This window comes from Pseudoliparis swirei, chromosome 23, assembly GCF_029220125.1.
Source record: "Pseudoliparis swirei isolate HS2019 ecotype Mariana Trench chromosome 23, NWPU_hadal_v1, whole genome shotgun sequence".
Classification (NCBI taxonomy): domain Eukaryota; kingdom Metazoa; phylum Chordata; class Actinopteri; order Perciformes; family Liparidae; genus Pseudoliparis; species Pseudoliparis swirei.
In genome coordinates, this window is record NC_079410.1 from 9974157 (window position 1) to 9988779 (window position 14623).

At 43.2% G+C, this 14623-nt stretch overlaps 2 protein-coding genes across 2 annotated transcripts; one reads left to right on the plus strand and one right to left on the minus strand.

Moving 5' to 3' along the window:
- Positions 1–3484: 3484 nt before the first annotated feature.
- Positions 3485–6606, minus strand: LOC130189169 (zinc finger protein 70-like). Its single transcript, XM_056407885.1, has 2 exons — positions 6103–6606; positions 3485–5051 (listed from the first exon to the last, which is right to left on the minus strand). The coding sequence occupies exons 1-2, from the start codon at positions 6284–6286 to the stop codon at positions 3856–3858; spliced, it is 1380 nt and encodes a 459-aa protein (XP_056263860.1). The 5' UTR covers positions 6287–6606; the 3' UTR covers positions 3485–3855.
- Positions 6607–6695: 89 nt separating this feature from the next.
- LOC130189185 (methionine-R-sulfoxide reductase B1-A-like) lies at positions 6696–10668 on the plus strand. Its single transcript, XM_056407903.1, has 4 exons — positions 6696–6804; positions 9027–9169; positions 9397–9511; positions 10309–10668. The coding sequence occupies exons 1-4, from the start codon at positions 6750–6752 to the stop codon at positions 10326–10328; spliced, it is 333 nt and encodes a 110-aa protein (XP_056263878.1). The 5' UTR covers positions 6696–6749; the 3' UTR covers positions 10329–10668.
- The last annotated feature ends 3955 nt before the right edge of the window (positions 10669–14623 follow it).

The window sequence follows — 14623 nt, forward strand, 5'->3', positions numbered from 1 at the left end:
AATAACCTTCATCTTGTATCTCACTTTTGAGGCTCAGTTGTGTTTAAATGTGAGAACTATATATTTTAGTTGATACATCTGGGATTGAGAGGAACTCAAGGAGACGGAGAGAGAGAATAGAGGTATGAGAGAGGACAGCAGCTGGCATTTTTACGGATCTGTGTGGATTATTTTGGTCTCCTCTCAGCCAGCAGAGCAGCAGGGGAGCTGCTCAGACACCGACCTCGTGTGACCTGACATTTAACTACACACCCTTTCATGGGACAGATTTATACACTCGGATTAACATATTACAATATAGTTGCTGTTATATTCTGCAAGCCAGAGTTAATGCTAAAAACAGAGATGGATGTCGCTGTCTGACAGTTGCTTATATCTTGTCAGCGGGTTCTTTGGAGCAAACGATGGAAAGTATAGTGTTTATAATAAACCAAAATCACACCTCAGGGAGAGTAACTTTAGTAAGTCTGCTGCCACCTGGTGGACAAACTGCAGAACACATCTTTTAGACCAGCAGGGTGACGCAGGCACCTGTCCTTCATTGGAGGGGTATATGCATACAAAGATTGATTGCATTATTAACACACTCTGTCTCAGTAGATCCTTAAATGCTAATAGCGACAGTCGAATAGGGTGAACTTGGGAAGTGGGTTCAGAATTCTGCTCACATTTATCATTTTTCAGGCGTAAACAATAGGCGTGGGAAGCAAACTTCTTCGTATTATGCTTTAGAAATTCACCAGACTGTGCCTTTTGCAATCGATTTCCCTCAATGTATTTAATGTGATCAGTGCATATGTTTGGATCCCATAGTATGAACAGAACCTGACCTGGAGCATGTTGGCCCTGTAACTCGAGGTAGCATGGGGACTGGGATTCATTAAAACTCACCTCAGGTAAAAGACTTTTAAACACGCAGTTAGAAATTCACTTTTGTGAGAAACTCAAAAAAGAGAGAAGAGTTCAAACTGAAGCAGCAGATGACAATAAATGCTGTTTTTTAAATATAGTTGGGGTTCAAATACCCCAAAAAAGGACTCCTAAAATTCCCATAATGCAACTACAATGCCTTCTAAATATCCACTTCTTTCAAACCCCACATCTCCAGTTTCCAAACATGATGAACGCTAACCGAGCCTGATGAAGCCATTTTATGGACGACCATTATATGAACTGCTGTGGAGTTAATTTAATGACACCATATGCACAGTCATCTATTCTTGATTTAGTCTTTTTTACCAGCTAAAATTAGACTCAAGATGGTTTTATTTATAACAAGGTTCTGATCCAGAAGTAAAGTGACTTCTGTTGTAAAGCCATTTTTTTGTTCTATTGTATCTACATTACAATACGGAGACTAACTTCTTTACCATTTTTCTGATCAATTATCAACTGATAGAACAACACATAGGGTAAGTGATATTATTATCTTATATATCGTATTCTCTGGCCAGATATTGTCCTTGCCCCCAGCAGGTATTTATATTTTTAGGTAAATAAATCCATCCAAAAGAAGGCCGAGACACATTGTAATTATACGTGCATACTTGGCCAAATAAAGCCAATTCTGATTCTCTGAACCCTTTGAGGTGCTTTTTACAACAAAGAAAAGATTGTATCCGTATGTTGTTTCCCCCACACATGTAAAGGTTACGCATGCGCTCTCGGCTGTGTGTGGAATCAACTGTCCTCCTTTGGCAAAACGTTTTACTACAAATGGCACAGCTTTTGTCCTTTAAAAACACGCTTCATGTGCATTTTGAGTTGACCGCGGGTGGAAAATAGTTTCCCTGCACGTGACCCACAACAATGCGGTCTCTCTCCTGTATGGTGTCCTTTTATGAGCTGCGAGGTTCTGGCTCCGAGTGAATGTTCTACAAATACTACACCGATATGGTTTCTACCCCGACTGAGTCCTCATGTACACAGCCAGGTGCTCTTTCTGGACAAAGAATTTCCCACAGTCTTGACATTTAAAGTCTTTCCACCCCGTGTGTTTAAAAAAATCTAATTGTAGAACACTTTACTTTGGTAAACCTCTTGCCACAAACATTTTTTCTTGGAAGCTCTTCTGGAGAATCCAGAATGTACTGGATAACCTTTCCACGTAAAGGACAAGCACTGCTCCCCTTTTGACTTTCAGCAGAAGAATCTCCATCCGGCGGCGCTGCAGGCCTCCTCTATTTCATTCTGTCATATTGCCTTCTTAAAATCGTCACTCTCCATCTCTACTCATGATCCTTTGCTCTGCACACACTCCTCATCACTGCCTCTCGCTCTGGGCATCGGAGAAGTTTGTAGAAGCTGACTGCTCTTCATAAAACTTGAGTGTTTCACTATAGTGCCCAATTCTCTTCTCTTCCTCTTTTGTCTATCTTGAAGATTTTCTGGACCAAGCCGTCGTTCCCCTCATCGTTTCCTGTGCTGCTTTGAGAAGAGAGTGGGGCCTTAGCAGTGCTCTGGTCACTCTCTGTCCTGCCACACTTCCTGCAGGTAGAAGACGGAAGCAGATATTGTTTCCCTCCATGATGGATTCATGATGTTATGTTTTACGATCGCTCCGATTCTTATTAGCGGCCCAGTCTCTTACCAAGAGGCCTACTTGGTGAGAGACTTTCTTTTTATCGCTGTGGCTAAATTTCAGCGCATTCTAGTCCCCGTTGCTTTAATTGTGAGAACTAGTTTGGTGTTTTCTCAATTTTTATAATACTTTTAATATTGTTCAGAAGTTGGCTGTATTATGGGCCTTTTTCATAAAGTATTTTGATTTTAACATTTATCTTGAAATATAATAAATAATATCACAGAGGGATATGGCGTCACCTTCTGTCATGGTTACAATGCATGCAGATTCTATTGGTGGGATGTCTATGTTTTAATTTAATACAATTATTAACCAATTACAATTATTATTATCAGTGTAAATAGTCCCAGTTCTTTACACTTAAAAGTGCCGGCACAACTAGACCCGGTTCCGGGACTAGTCTTCAAAGCAGTCTGTACAAGAGGGCAGCTTCCACGTCCCGAAGCCGATATCCGAGGCGGATTGTGAGGTTGTTCTTCCGGTCACCGCAGCGCACCACCGGTGATGAACAAACGACTTCAACTGGATCATTGTGGTGGGAACCAAACACGTGACAGTGTGCAGCGCAGCATGAACAGCGGAGACTAACCCGGAAGCGAACAGCCGTCACGTGACGACCGTAGAAAAGATCGTCCATTGAAGAAGATGAGCCACTCTGTTTTACTTCAAACACTGAAAGTGTTTCTTTTGTTTTCTGTTCATACTTTAAGCTAAATCTACTGTTTTCCTTCATGGTTAGTAAAATATGAATACATTAGGATTAAATGACAACATATCCCAAGAGTCGTAAAGAAGAGCCGTCCAGGCCTCGTAGGATTTGTAGTTTTTTAATGCTAAGTATGAAAATAATCTGTATCCTTGATTTCTTGACAGCCGGGTAAAGATAAATAGACGACTGGATTGTGATTTGACACTAAACTTTATTATCGCCCATGTGGATCGTTTCACCATTGGAAGCGTTAACAATGAACATCATTCGATAATACAAACATGAAATGTAAAAAAAGAGCATCTCCAGAGATGCTGCTCGGCACTCTGATGGGATAAGTGATACCGGTTTCTACCTGTGGGAATCATTTAACCTTCTTAAAAAAGTGCTGCATATTTCAGCAGTGTAACATGTACCAACACTAAATATAAAAGTTAAACACAAAGATATTAAGATTGTGTTTTTTCTCCTTGACAAATAAAAGAGCTCTTTCAATTATTCCTCAAAATTCATCTAATTTACCAGTTATTTGTAATTGAGCTCTGAGATTGTGTGTCTGTTTTCATCCAGTGGGGGACTTTTTATGAGTTTGCAAGTGCACCTTCAGATTTGGTGCAAACCTGTATCTCATGCCACAAATACTGCAGCCATACGGCCTCTCTCCTGTATGTGTGGTCCTATGTCGAGTCATCTGTCCGCTTTGGGTAAAACATTTCCCACAAATATCACACGGGTACGGTTTTTCGCCTGAATGGTATCTCATGTGTATTTTGAGATGACTGCTTGTGTTAAAAAGTTTGCCACACAGGCCACATTGATACGGTTTCTCCCCTGAATGACTTCTTTTATGAATTGTTAGGTTCTGGCTCTGACTGAATGCTTTCCCACAAATTTCACAGTGATAAGGCTTCTCCCCAGAATGGGTCCTCACATGCACGATGAGATGCTCTCTTCGGTAAAACGTCTTGCCGCATTCTTGACACACAAACTCTTTTTTGTCTGTGTGTACTTTTTCATGTAGTCGGAGACAACGGCTATTGGCAAAAGTCTTTCCACAAGTGCCACAAAAAAGTGTTTTGCTGTGAGAACTTTTCACATGAGTTATCAGCTCATTTGAAGATTGGCATGTCATCCCACAAACGGTGCAATCAAAATTGTTTTCATGTGATTTTATGTGCTTCATCAAAGAGCCGATGTACTGGAATGCCTTGCCACAAAAATGGCAAAAACTGCGACCCTTGTCACCTTTAGCCGGACTTTTGTCATCGGCCAATGTTCCTTCGTCCTTCTCAACCGCGCTGCCACTTTGCCCTTGTAAAATCTTTCCTTTCTGTTTCTTTTTTTGGGTCTGTTCTCCTTTGCTATCCACCAACTCTCCGTCACTGTCATGGTTCTCACACTCAGCAGCTGCAGAGACATCTGAAGAAATTGGCTGCATTTCATTCGACGCTTGTGTCTCGGGCTGATCGATCTCACTTTTTACAATTTCAGGAGAGGGAAAAACCATCATCTGTGTTTGACCGTCACCCCAAATTTCCTCCTGCTCTTCTTTTATCTCGGTCATCAAGAAGTCTGTCTGAATCAAGCAGTAGTTCCAATTATTTTGGTCCGGTTCTGCACTGGTTTGAGAGGCTCCTGGGATCTCAGCACCCAGACTGGACTCATCAGGTGTTGAGGGTCCTGGGTTCTCCTGCATCACTGCTGGGTCACACTCTTCTCCATGTGTCCCTGTCCTGCTGGTCAGTGAAGGCTCTGCAGCTGCAAAAAGAAAGGGACAGGAGCAAATACTAACATTAATGTCCAGTAAGTAAGTCATTTTCCAAAAGATACACCCAATATACTCCCCCCCCCACCCCTCAAATGTAGTCACGTAAACATGAATAGTGTAGTATTAGTCATTTAAACATGAATAGTGTAGTATTAGTCACGTAAACATGAATAGTGTAGTATTAGTCATGTAAACATGAATATTAATGTAGTATTAGACATGTAAACATGAATAGTTTAGATTAGTCATATAAACATGAATAGTGTAGTATTAGTAACGTAAACATGATTAGTTGTGTAGTATTAGTCATATAAACATGAATAGTGTAGTATTAGTCATATAAACATGAATAGTGTAGTATTAGTCATGTAAACATGAATATTAGTGTAGTATTAGACATGTAAACATAAATAGTGTAGTATTAGTCATATAAACATGAATAGTGTAGTATTAGTCATGTAAACATGATTATTAGTGTAGTATTAGTCACGTAAACATGAATAGTTTAGATTAGTCATATAAACATAAATAGTGTAGTATTAGTCATATAAACATGAATAGTGTAGTATTAGACATGTAAACATAAATAGTGTAGTATTAGTCATATAAACATGAATAGTGTAGTATTAGTCACGTAAACATGATTAGTGTAGTATTAGTCATGTAAACACACAAGATTCAAAGTTCAATGAAAATTTGTTGTCACATACACACACAGGGGCAACAAGTACACACTATTTACAATAAAAAACAACACAATATTTACAGTAAGTGTGTGTGCCTAATTATTAGTGTAGTATTAGTCACGTAAACATGAATATTAGTGGACTATAATGCTACATAGCATGAAACATATGTTGACTACTGTTACTTCAGCTGAGTTTGTAGAGGGGATTGTGCGCGTGCACGAACAAGAGGAGCGCGACAATTTCCGCTGAGGTTACTTCTTTTCGCGCTACACCGCCAGCTACTTGTGGAGGTTGGTATGGCAGCGCGAGGCCAACCCGCTGCTAAACAACACATTCAAACAGGGTTTCTAACCGGATTTCTTTCGCAGGAAGTCCAGCTGGGTCCGTAGACTTTCCACCTCCCCTTTGGACCGACTGACTTCTGCTTCGTACATGGCCAGCGTTATGGTTTTCTGAACCTCTCCGAGGATCTCCTCCGCCGCTGTGTACAGCCGCTGGTGAACGAACGACCTCAACTGAAACATTGTGGTGTCCATGTCTCCGGAGAGAAGTCCAGCACACGACCATGAACAATAGCAGCCGGAGGTTGAGGAGACGAACTCGACTAAGCTAGCTCTATCCAAGAGCTCGTGAACAGCTCGCGGCCAATATAGGACTTCCGGTTTGTAATCATTCAGAATAAAAGGGTGAATTCCAAATAGAGATGAAAGTTACTTTACAGCAACCAAGACACGTCAATCACAACAACAAGAACACTGGATATATCAGAACACAAATTATATTTTTATTCATAATGTCATTTTATTACGTATACAATGATGATCCCACTGTTATTACACAGCCATGATTATGGAGCACACTTTATTTCGCAATCTGGTTTTATTCTGAAGGCTGGACTCCTCAACCGGATGTCTTATTGTAGCCACCCGGAAGGTTTCTGATGGTCCAGCTAACTTTTCATTGCGTCAAAGAGAAACACACGCCGTCCGTAGAGCAGAGATGTCGTTTTGTAGTTTTCTCGGTGGAGAGGCCTTTAAAGACAATTTTATACCAGGTAACTTCCTTACTTCAACATCTTATACTTTATTCACAATGTCTGCTTAGCTTGTGCTGTTTAGAGTCTGTTCAGCAAAATTAGAGTTGTCATAACTCACTACTGTGAGCTAACTATTCTATGTATTGCGAAATAACTTTGTTTCGGAGTAAATGCTCGACTTCTTTCTACGTAAGCTGTAGCCTCCAATACGCGGGGCGAGAAGAGGTGGCCAGTGGCCACAGTTCACATGGTGTATAACGTAAATGATACAAAGCTTGTTACGAAACCGGTTGTTCACAACACACCCTGAAACAAATGTAACCTTAAATATACATAGCATTCCTACTAAAACAGACATTGTGTTAAATAAGAATATACCATATATTTTAATATACAGTCGTAACACAACATGATCACCACTATCAATGATAACGAGATAGGTTCGACAAGCCCACTTCCACCCCGCCCAACTGCTCCATCATCGAACAATCACCTCCACTCTCTGACTCACCTCTCCCATCCAACCCCCCACCGGCACTGAGGATCTGCGAAGAGGATGTGAGTCGGCTCTTTCAGAGGCAGAAGATCAGGAAGGCTCCGGGCCCAGACGGCGTGTCCCCCTCCTGCCTGAAAGTCTGTGCTGACGAGCTGTCCCCCATCTTCACGGAGATCTTCAACCGATCACTGGAGCTGTGCGAAGTCCCTTCCTGCTTCAAGCGCTCCTTGATCATCCCGGTGCCCAAGAAATCCTCCATCACAGGATTAAATGACTACAGACCCATCGCCCTGACGTCTGTGGTCATGAAGTCCTTTGAGAGGCTGGTGTTGACCCACCTGAAGGATGTCACAGGGCCCCTGCTGGAGCCCCTGCAGTTTGCCTACCATGCAAACAGGTCGGTGGATGACGCAATAAATATGGGACTGCACCATTTACTGCAACACCTCGACTCCCCAGGGACATATGCAAGGGTTCTGTTTGTGGACTTCAGCTCTGCATTCAACACGATCATCCCGGAGGTTCTACAACCCAAACTCTCCCAGCTCGCCGTGCCAGCCCCCACCTGCCGGTGGATCACAAACTTCCTGACAGACAGGACGCAGCAGGTGAGGCTGGGAAAAACCACATCCAGCACCGGACCATAAGCACTGGCGCCCCCAGGGATGTGTGCTGCCTCCACTGCTCTTCTCCCTCTACACCAACGACTGCACCTCAGAGGACCCGTCTGTTAAGCTCTTGAAGTTCGCAGACGACACAACGGTCATCGGCCTCATCAGGAACGGTGACGAGTCTGCGTACAGACGGGAGGTTGAACGGCTGGTCCTCTGGTGTGGACAGAACCACCTGGAGCTGAACAAGCTCAAGACTGTGGAGATGACAGTGGACTTCAGGAGGAGCCCCCCAACACTATCCCCGCTCACCATTCAAAATAGCACTGTTCCTGCGGTGGAGACCTTCAAGTTTCTGGGATCCACAATCTCCCGGGACCTGAAGTGGGCCTCCAACATTAACACCATCCGCAAAGGCCCAGCAGAGGCTGTACTTTCTGCGCCAGCTCAGGAAGTTCAACCTGCCTCAGGAGCTGCTGATCCTTTTTTACTCCGCCATCATCCAGTCTGTCCTCTGCTCTTCCATCACTGTGTGGTTTGGATCGCCACCAAACAGGACAGAGTCAGACTACAGCGGATCGTCAGGTCTGCAGAAAGAACCATTGGTTCCAGCCTCCCCTCCATTCTGGACTTGTACACTGCCAGAGTCAGGAAGCGGGCAGGAAAGATCACTGCAGACCCTTCACACCCTGGACACAAGCTGTTCCAACTCCTGCCCTCTGGTAGGCGCTACAGAGCACTGTACGCCAAAACCACCACACACAGAAATAGCTTCTTTCCACTGGCCGTCACCATGATGAACAATTAATCAGACTCTTCCATCTGCACTATCTGCACTTTTTGACTACTGTCTTTAATGTCTTTTTTATATTTATCCCGCTTATTGTATATTGTGTGTGTGTATAAGTACGGAAGAGCAAAGTGTAACCGGAGTCAAATTCCATGTATGTGCAAACCTACATGGCCATTAAAGCTGATTCTATTCTATTCTATTCTATACCAGCACATTACCACTAGTTGGTGCTATCTTGATGTTAGTTTTGAGGTAGCCCCCTCACCCCCCAAAAGACCCTTTCAACCGTTCCCTCTTCATGTTTCACTCAAATCCTCATCTCCCATCTTTTACCCTTCAGGGATTTACATCTGCTCCAAGTGTGATCACCAGCTTTTTACCAGCCGCTCCAAATTCGAGCACTCGTCTCCCTGGCCAGCCTTCACAGAGACCATCCGTAAAGACAGTGTGTCGAAACATGAGGAGAGGCCTGGGGCATATAAGGTACAGTCCAATGAGAATAGATTTCGTTGCTCTATTAAACCTGTCGGCGGAAGATCAATGCAAGTGGACTACATTCACGTCTAAACCGGCCTACGCACATTGTCATACCTGTTTATACAGCCTGTATGTCACTCGCTGGAGGTGAACAGGGTAGAGATTGTTTACTGCATTGACTGCTGACTGTATCGAAATGACCCGTGACCCTGATGTCAGATGTGTTGTTGCAGGTGCAATGTGGGAAGTGTGGAAATGGACTTGGCCACGAGTTTGTGAATGACGGGCCAACCAGAGGCGTGTCTCGCTTCTGAATATTCAGCAGCTCACTGAAGTTCATCCCTAAAGGTCAGAGAGTGTGATTATATCACAACACCAGGCTACAAATACTGACTTTGTGTTATGTAGGCCTGAGGAATGCATATTCAACAATTTGACAGCAAATACCAAGTAGAGATGGACTGATAAATCCACTGGGCCAATATATCATGTAACATTTGCATACTGCATATATATATCAGCATCAGGGTATTTTAGGCGGCACGACTTTTGCCAATATCAGATTCAGATTTTCCGGCAGATGAAATTATCAACGGCCAAAATGTCTGTTGGGAAATATATAAGAACTTACATGTTATTAAAATAATCTCTAGAGTCTCTGCCCTACTGTGCAATTAGAGGTGTTTGTGGCGTAGCAGCATGCCGAGCCTTGTTAATGAACACGACTAACGAGAACATTTTATTTCTTAATTTCATCATTTCAGAACCATTTTCTTTCCCCGTCTCTATTCTCTATATGGCCGCTCACCAACACTTTGCCCAGTGCTCCATATGAGTCATTTATTGGAAAGGGTTGTATTGAATGTCAATTTCTTTATACATTCAAAGCTTCTATTCATGTTTTTGCATGAAATTTCGTCGGTCATACTTTATGATGTCTCCCCAAACAATATGAATTTGTGTAAAAAAAAAGTATAGCGGAACCCTGATTTTTATATTTGTCGGCAGACAAGATACGAGAACGTGTCGTGGGAAATAGCTGCGGCCGACGTTTGCATCGTCACCACCGGTTTGAGAAGCGTGCGGAGGAAATCCCTCTGGCTGTAATGTACCACCGGTTGAATGGCCCTGTTCTCTCTCCACAGATAAGGTAGATGGACAGTAAGTGAGCTGTTGGAGGGAAGTGTCTCTGTGCTGCTGGAGGTGTGGACAGCGTATGAAGGGTTCTGGGATAAAGCCCATCTGGGAGCTCCAGGGCTCTGATCAATGATGGCCACACTCGACAGCAAGAACAGAAGACTGGTCTCAATGATTTTTTCTATTGAGCACTCATCACCGTCTCAGGAAAGCCTCACTGATTACACAATCACCAGTTTTGGATTTATTTCTAATAACTGAGAATAGCTTTCTTAGGATTCTTTAAGCTATTTATTACTAAGAGATGAAACATGTCTGTTACTTACCTTCAATGATTGATATGCAAACTAAAATAAATATATTTTAAATTAATATAACACAATGCTCTCTCTCTTTTTCTACTGTGAGTAGTTTTAGTCAGTAATGGGACAAGTAGGACAGATGATGACACGGTCTGGACTGGGTCCACCACGTGGCTCTAAAACTGCTATTAGAATTTACAGAGTGCTGTTCTCTTCTGTTCACTTCCACACTAATCACCTGTTTCCGTACCCACGTCATATACGTTATTGTTACGTATATTATTTAAAAGTTTACACACATTCTGGCTGAATAAACAGAACATCAACGCTTTCTCTCAGTGATGTCAAGACTGCCATCAAGTAGAAGCAATGAGACACAAGGAGGGTGGAGCTGCTGACTCTTGAGATCTGGACCTGCTGGTTCCTTCCAGCTGGAGCCGAGTGACTCTTTGTAAACAGGCGGCTCAAACCACAAACGTTTGTTTTGAAGACACAGAGACATTCGAAATGGATAACATTTCATATTGTTCTTTCTCTGGTAGAGAAAAGTTTATGGATCACTTAAAACAGGACATCCAACTGGAGTTTTTTTACGTGGTAATCATGTGATCTGTAGGTTTAGATCTCTGATTCAAACTTCCTGTGTTTAAATATCACAGGTCTGTTGTGGGAAGTGTGGCAATGATTGTGGCCACGGGTTCCTGTACGACGGCCCCACAGAAGGGCTGTCACGCTTCTGAATATTCAGCAGCTCCCTAAAAGTGAGTCTTATGTTCCACACATGTTTTTACTTGTGTCGAGATGCTACTGAAACACAAGTTCTACACTAACCCACACCCTGTAAATAAGCTGCCCCCGCCTTGCCCCATCACCTCTTTCACAACCACTTAAGGACACTTATCATGCACTTTTCACCCACTCATGGTCTCTTCCAAAGAGATGGTATAGATGTAGGTGAGCTGTGGAGGAGCAGGCCGTGCTCTGCTGCTGGAGGAGAGGACAGTGGGTGAAGCGCTGTGGGACGAGGCCTCACTGGGCAGCAATTCAGTTTTTTATTTGTATAGCCCAATTTCACAAATTACAAATTTGTCTCGGAGTGCTTTACAATCTGTACACATAGACATCCCTGCCCCAAAACCTCACATCGGATCAGGAAAAACTCCAAAATAACCCTTCAGGGGGAAAAAAGGGAAGAAACCTTCAGGAGAGCAACAGAGGAGGATCCCTCTCCAGGATGGACAGGTGCAATAGATGTCATGTGTACAGCAAGAACACACTGGTCTCAACAACTTTTTAAAAAAACAGCAGCATAAAAAGTGATACTATCCTAAATTCAACCACAGTAAGTTGTGCTGCACAGGAACACTGATCTCTATTATACCTCCCTTAAAAATAGTTTACGGTTCAGTTAATGAGTGAGTCTCACCAGGGAAGTCACATTGTTTTTACGCTTCACTGCGGCACTCTGGGAAAGTGTTGGACACACTGTACTCCATATCTCTCTTCAAAAGTGTATTTGCATGCTCCCACCAGTTGATGGTGCTGTGTGCCTCAAAAACATCTTAAATGAGCCGCAACTCACTTAAAGTATAACTTTGTGGGCATCTTATGCTCTCGAGAGTTAATAATGTATCCAGAGCACGAACAGGCTCATTCCTGATGGCAACAACAAAGCAACAACTACATTACCCCAGGGTTATTTTTATTGACGCTCTCGATTCACTTGTTCCTTTTTCAATTAAATGTACTCGAGTAAGAGAAGATTCATAAATCATGACTGCACAAAAAAAAATGAAGCTTCACATGTGGCAATGCTTTTATTTGATCTCTAAAAGGCTCCGTTTGTTAATGGAGTTTTGTTGACATTTTTGCTAAATATTCACTTATTAAGCATACAGTAAATCACATCTGAAGAGCATGTCTTCTCTGTGTGGATAACTTTACTTGTTCCAGACCTCAGAGTGCTCTGTGTTCTCCTCCGATACTTAAGCGGAGCCGCTTCTTGGCTTGTGGAGTGGTGAGCTATAAACAAAGTGAGGATGTGGGGCTTCAACCGCTCTTGTGCTGTTTAAATGTCTGGGTAAGAGCAGGTGTGGATCTGTGTTTCAAAGGCTGGAAGATCAGAGGGGGAGATGAAAGCTGCAGTGTCAGGCCCAGGATTAAGGAAGGAAGTGCAAACATTCAAAGATCCCAATGATGTGTCGTAGCACAACATTTAAAGACTGTTTTGTGCATTTGATGTGATGATTTTGTCTGTCGGATCAAAACAGTTGAATTCCCTTCAGAGGGAGCAGCTGTTGTAAAAGTATTGTTTGAAATGTAATTGTGCCCAAAGTGATGATGAAGTAATACCTGCACAAGGAGGGCGGGACTGACTAGATGCCTTTGTTGTTACGCCACACACAGCTGGCACACACACACTGACCTGTCCTCGGGGGTGACGTCTGGGACAGGGAAGGAGGGTGAGGGAGGGGGGCCTGCTGCGACAAACTCAACAACAGACAGAGACCACCACACAAAGATAAACCAGATGCGAGAATGAGAGATGAAGAGGAAAAGGAAATTGCCGAAAAACAAGGAACTGCAATTAGAATTTGCTATCTGCGAGAACACCCTTTTCTGGCTGGCATCTGAGCACAGCTGTATGGCCAAAAGGAAGCAAACAGGAAGGAGGAAGTGGTAATCCTCTGATAGAATCACGAGACAGACTCGGATTGTAACCACACTTCTCCTTCCACTGACCTCTGGGCTCATCCTGCTCGAGAGCAAATCCTTAATTACATTAAAACTGCTACTACTCTAAAGCCTTCCCCAGACCCACAGGCCGGGCCTCAGGGTACAATTTAAACATATGTGTGTGTGTGTGTGTGTGTGTGTGTGTCACTGACTCATTCGCAGGGACATCTTGTTTTAATTACAACATATATGAGGCCTGCTGCTTAGATGTGGATGTTTACGGGCACTGCACCTGCTTCTGTTTTGAGCCACAGAGAAAAGTGTCTCATTCTGTGTCCACACTCCATGACATGTAGCAGAAATAGAGAAAGCTTCTTTCATCAGTGTGTAATGTGAGTTATCCCGCTATAATGTGATGTCTCCATCACTACATGGCGGGGCTGCCTTCCACATGTTATACACCACATGTGTTGGCCAAGTTTGTGCCTCCCTCTTCCCTTAATGATTAAAAGGATAAACAAAGCTTTTATACTTGACACTGGAATTTGATATATGCTCCGGAAAGTTCTGCAAGCTTGAGGCAATCCGGTTGGGCATTGTTCGGTCAGGACAACATGTGCTTGACAGAGATGGGTCTTATGAAAACCAAAAAAGAAAAGAATATATTTCACTCGTCTTTTTCTGAAAGGCAGTGAACCGCAGAGTGAAATGTGTAGTTCACTGAGCATATAAACGGATTTTATGCAGTGTGGGTATATGAAATGCATATCTTGACAGCCCAGGTTGGTTATAAACACTGCAAATGTGGAATGAGGGGTAATAAAAATCCAATTACACTGAGGAAGAAACAATGAAAAACCACAGTTGTCTGTTCAGTCCAACAAAATGTCAACAGTTTAAACATGGGAGGGACTGCTCAGCAAAGCCAGAAAGAGCCCCGTGATATCCCGAGTATGAGGGCACCCAGTAAAGAAATAAACAATGAGACGTTTCAAAGATTACCTTCAATGGCTTCTGCCCCTTTATTGTCGCCTTTATCACATGATCACATTCCTGCTTCTGAACGCCGAGGGGGGTTTTGACTTTTGAGCATGTGTATTTGCAAACATCGCTCACTATCTGCACTGCGATCGACTGGAGAGATAGAACCAGAGACAGCGGCGCAGGTTGGTCTGAAAGCTTCAAAGGAATACTTGAGGTGTGTGGCTCGGGTATTGTTTACGCAGATCAGGGAGAGGGGGGGTCCTCGTTCTACGGGATGCTGGATTGACTGAGGGATAAGAGGGATGGTTTAAAACAGGAGAAGAAGACCGGCTGATTGTGTGCCCACATGTGTCAACATTGA